General features: G+C 47.8%; 1 protein-coding gene across 1 annotated transcript in view; it reads left to right on the forward strand.

The window, feature by feature from the left end:
- The window catches only part of Kiaa1324l (KIAA1324-like ortholog), a 51,035-nt gene extending 46,435 nt beyond the window's left edge, over positions 1-4,600 (forward strand). The window contains exon 19 of the mRNA XM_005377188.2: positions 3,257-4,600. Within this exon, the coding sequence (XP_005377245.1) occupies positions 3,257-3,316 (60 nt within the window). The 3' untranslated portion in view covers positions 3,317-4,600. The remainder of the gene's footprint in view (positions 1-3,256) is intronic.
- Positions 4,601-5,070: the final 470 nt, after the last annotated feature.

Consider the following 5,070-nt stretch of genomic DNA (forward strand, 5'->3'; position numbering starts at 1 on the left):
GGAGAATTCTTGTCCCCTCCAGCCGTTTTACCTAGTGCCCGAGGCTCTCATCCTTCCTCTCTAGACAGCCGCGTACTCCTCCCGATGGTCCAGAGTGGCCTGCCATGCGTCGTGGCATACGGGAGTGTGCCACTCAGCACGAGGACAGTGGCTCAGGCTCCACACCCACTCCGCACAGGGCGAGGTGGAGAGGACCAGGTGCCAGCTGCACACCCGGGTGGCTGCAGCTCGGCCTCTTGCAGGAGGAGCGCTTGTGTTGCTGTTTGTGCTGGCGGGAGGCGCTGCCCGGGGCTTTCAGCACTGGAAGCATACACTGCCTTTGCTCTGCAAGGAGATGCTTCCTCCGCTTCCAAGGCCTTGTATTGCACCAGCATCTTTGAAAGATTTGAGGAAAGGACGTGCAGGGTCTCCCTCACTGGAGAACGGTTGCCAGCCTCGGTTTACTCAGTCTCCTGTGGATTGGCTGAGCTGGTGATTTCAGCCTGTAAGGCGGCTGTCTGAAAGGAAAGGGTGTCGCAGTGCCAGGAGGACCTGCGGGAGACAGCGACCCCTCGGCTGGACGGCTCGGGACAGCAGGTGGAGTGTGTCCTGCCCTTGTGGCCCCTTTCCTGAAGCACGGGGCCGGGCACTGCCAGCTGGGGGATCCTCGGAAACATCACAGAGAGGGAGGGGCAGCCAGAGCCGCGCCCCCAGGAGAGTTCACATTCCATGTTCTGTTTTCCTTAGCAGCTTCGGTCAGCGTGGGTTTTGTTTTTTGCTTCTTAAAATGAAAATTTGAACTATTACAGAAAAGTTGGGAGAACTGTGCGGTGGTAAAGTCATTAGCCCAGCGCCTGCATGTTATTGTGCTTCCTTTGTTGTGTATCTGTCTGTCCCCACCCTTTCAGCAGTCTTTTTTTCTGGTGTGTTTCAAAGTAAGTTAGAGCCGCAATGCATTTCACCCCTGAGCACCTCAAGATATGCATCTTCTTAAGGTTTTTCTTAAAGGTGAAATGCACACACCACCAGACTGTATAGATTTGGCCAGTTTTGGAAATGCATCTGCCTGCGTGGCTCCAGGTCCTATCAGGTGCCTGAGCCGGCGTCCTTTGGTGTAAGTCCATTGCTTGCCTCCAGAAGGAGACTGCGTATTGATCTTGTGAACTGCAGATCCACTTTGTCTGTTTTAGAGTATCATGTTGTTACAGTCATGTAGGTAGTAGTGGGTGTAATTTTTCTTTCACCCTGAACGGTGTTTGTGAGATCAGCTACCTCATTATGCTGATCAGTAACAGATTCCTTTTTGTTCAGAAGCAGTATTTCATTGCCTGGATATACTACCAGAATTCGATAATTTGTTCTGTTAATGGAATCTGTGGTATTTCTACTGTTGCCTGAGTAAAGAGTCTGTGAATTTCATTGTATAAGTCTTACTGTGTGTTCCAGTTTAGAAAGTTTATTATGCATGATTTCAAAGAGCAAAAATATGGTGAGTTTAATTGCCCTGTCACGTAGAACTAGCTTTATCTAATTTTGTTGACTTTTCCCACATATTCAAAATATCTTCAATTGATTTTTGTTGTTTCTTTTGTTTAGTCCATAAGATTTCTGAGTCACATGAGATGACAGGCGGGGATACTCACCACTATACTAACGAGGACGGTAGTCACATTAGATGAATTGTTAGATGGGGAACATATGAAATTAGAATAGTGGGGGAAGGAAGACACGTCACAACACGCCAAGACACACACACACACACACACACACACACACACACACACACCCCCAGAGTGGTGAGACCCACAAGAGGGAAACCTGGACACGGGAGGGGAGTGCGGTCTGGCAGGAAGCAGCAGGTGAGGAGGCCCTCCCGGAACAATCTGGCTGGACAATGGGGCTCTGAACATTTGTCCCATGTGGCACCTTAGCCTATGTATGCATACTGAGACCGAGGGCAGCTCACATATTTGTCCCAGAGGGCTGTCGAGGGATCAGAAGTCACCATCTTTAAGTTCCACTTGAGTGTTTGTCCTTCTATCCTGTGATATTTCATGTCATTCCATAAGCAGTGATTGACAGCCACGGGCTAGTGTGTGAGTCCTGTTTTGGAATTAAGAAATGAAGAGTGGTTCCTCCCACTGGGAAGTCCCTGTCCATTGGTAGCACTGCCTTGCTAATTATGCTCAACCCCCCTGCCCACCTCAGCACCAGGAGCAAAATCAGAGCCCCCATGGTCCCAACGTGACTCTGACTGGATGAAGGGTTTTCAGTGTTGCATGTTAAATGTGACTTTGAGGAGACAGGCGGGTGTCCGTTTCCTTCCCTCAGAACATGTTGAATCAGATCTAAAATCTCACATTTCGCTTCTGTTGCATGCCTGACGCCCTTAAGCACTTCCTTTCATATGCCATTTGCACCAGGAGAGCAGATGTTTTGTGATGCCCATTTTCCCAGCCCTGCAGTCTCCTCCTGTTCTGTAGTGCTGCTTGTGCTCCGTGATATGTGAGTCTTCCGTGGTGGCTCCCGAGCTGGTTACAGCTGAAAGCACGTGACTCGGGCAGGTTCTTGTAGAGCCGTCCTGGGAGCACTGAGGACACAGCGGCTGTCGGCAGCAGCAGGGCGGCTTCCTGCTATTGATATTATGTCATTTTTCCCATTAAAGAGAAATAATTTAGTTAATGGGTTGTATTTTAAATGTGTCCTATAATAGCAGAAATGGTACGTTTTAAATAAAACTTGGATGCATGATCTGAGGCAACTTCTAGTATTCTGAGCAGGCATGGACTCAAGGACTTTCCTGAAACGGTCAGCGTCACTGGTGCCCTCGTGTCACACTGGTGTTCTCTCCCTTCTTTCTGCTGTCCTTTCTCTCATCTTTCAGCGTGTGCCATCTCTAGGTTACTTAGTTTCTGTCAGTTCTGGGTGCCCACAGTCAGCATGGCAAGGTCGCTGGGTTTGCACCAAGGTCGGTGTGCCCTGGGAGGGGCACAGAGGTTTCTTTGCAGGCATCGTGTGGCATCTTTTCCTATCTGTTGCGATGATGTCTTTGCTTTATTCTGGATTTGCCTGTCTTATCTCTTGGACATCAAAGTGCCCTTCAGGGTAGGCATGCTGCTTGTTTTATATCTGCCACCTTACTTGAGTAAATGTAGAATCTTAATGACAAATGGCAGATACATAGATTAAAATGAACTTTCTTTCTGGACCATTGGGATCCTAAAATATTATTGGAATCCTAGTGTGTTGATTTTGTGTTTAATTTTTTTTTCTTTAGGAAAAAGAAGAACATTTTGAATCTGTTCAGCTGAAATCCTCACGATCCCCCAATATATGAAGCGTTCGTGCTGTGGGCTTCAGAGGAGTGGCCTGAGAAACGCGCTCCCCACTGTGCAGGACTGTAGTGAGGGCCTGTCCTCCTGGGGGCTGGGCCTCCCCAGGGGCGCCATGCTGCCAAGGGGAAGGAGGAGGATGTTTGATTGCCTTACCACGCGCTCCAGGACCTTCCAAACTGAGGAATGCAAACAGACTGGGTCTCAACTGCAGATAAGCTTCGCTCAGGAAGAGATTTGCTGTCCACATGCGTGACCGGCACCACGCAGGGCCCTGGCGCTGGGGTGCATGCGTGGGACCAGCGGGCGGCCTTCCCCTTTCTCCTGTCTGGGCAGTGAGTGTGCCCTGCAGTGCGGAGGCGAGCATATGCCTGTGATCTCATTTATGTCTTGTCTTTGTTTATATTTTGGAAAAGATTGGAAAAATTTTCTAAGGTATAATTATTTTTCCCATTATTTATTTTCCCAACAGACCTTAAATCATCTTTTCTATTAAAAATGGTGAGTGATGAAAGACAATAAACTTTTCATTTTTGTAGGGTATTTTCTCTTGATTTCAGAAACTTATCAGTAATATTTTAGGGGGAATTAGTGTGTTCTTGGGTTATTTACTTCTAACTGCCTTTGAAACTCTGTCCTTGCTGGAACTGGTCAGAAGAGTTTGACCAAAAGCTTGAAGGAATCTTAAAAAAACTTAAAAGGCAGTGAGAAGCCTTGACTTACATTAGTGCGTGGAAGGTGGGGGCTCGGCACAGCGGGCTGTGGAGACTGAAGCAGGAGAGCCTGCATGTCCCGTCAGTTGCACAGCCTTGAGGAACGGTGTGGGCGCTGTCCGTACGCACGGACGCCTGTGCGGGTGTTGGGGTGACTTTGGGTCTGCAGAGAATGAGTGTGAAGCTTTCCCCAGGCCCGGCCCAGGAGGTTGTGTGGTGATTTTCCTGCTGCAAGACTTTGAGGTTTATGGTGGTCTTGCGGGGAGGCATCTTTTCAAGCCTATGAAGCAGGAATTCAGTTTTGGAAAATACATAATTGTGTATGTGGATGAGAATGTGGATGTACCTAAGCACCTGTGAAATAAGCTTATTCAACAGTGACCCAGGAAATTGTGATATTTCTTATAATAGGTTACTAGTGTTCATATGACTTATTTGTTGAAAAAAGTTTGAAGATGGATTTGACTAATTTTATGTAAACTTTGTTTAGAACTGGGGGAAGGGGGATTTTCCTGGCATTGCTGACCGAAGGTACCCTGGTTATTCCCAATAAACAGTGATCTTTGTAGATCTTCACCCAGATTTCATATTGGCTTGTGACTGGCCTGGAGTGGCAGGGCACGTGGGTGACGCATGACGAACAGGCCCCGGGTGTCTCTATGAAGTATGGCCTGTAATGTGCTGTTGTACAGGTAGTGTCCTTATTGCTGTGAAAACTGGAGGTGTGTTCTGTGTTCGTCTGGTGAGTGGGTGAGATGCTAGACCATTTGCTACCGTGGAGTGGATGTTTGTGTTGTGTATGTCTCTGCTGGTGCACATGCGTATAGCTGAAGTTGCCATCATACTATCTTTGTCGTGGGACTCAAAGAGGCTGTCACTTAGCAACAAAACTTCTTGGACCATTTATAAAGCAGGAATTATTTTGGCACTGTTCATTTTTGTCCTGGACCAGAGCGCCAGCATGTCTTTACCCACTTTGATAAAAATTTAACAAGAAGGATGAAACATCTTTTAAGTGCACCCATTCTGAGCTCAAAGCTGTACAG

Source organism: Chinchilla lanigera, unplaced genomic scaffold (genome assembly GCF_000276665.1).
Source record: "Chinchilla lanigera isolate Chin_1 unplaced genomic scaffold, ChiLan1.0 scaffold00009, whole genome shotgun sequence".
Classification (NCBI taxonomy): domain Eukaryota; kingdom Metazoa; phylum Chordata; class Mammalia; order Rodentia; family Chinchillidae; genus Chinchilla; species Chinchilla lanigera.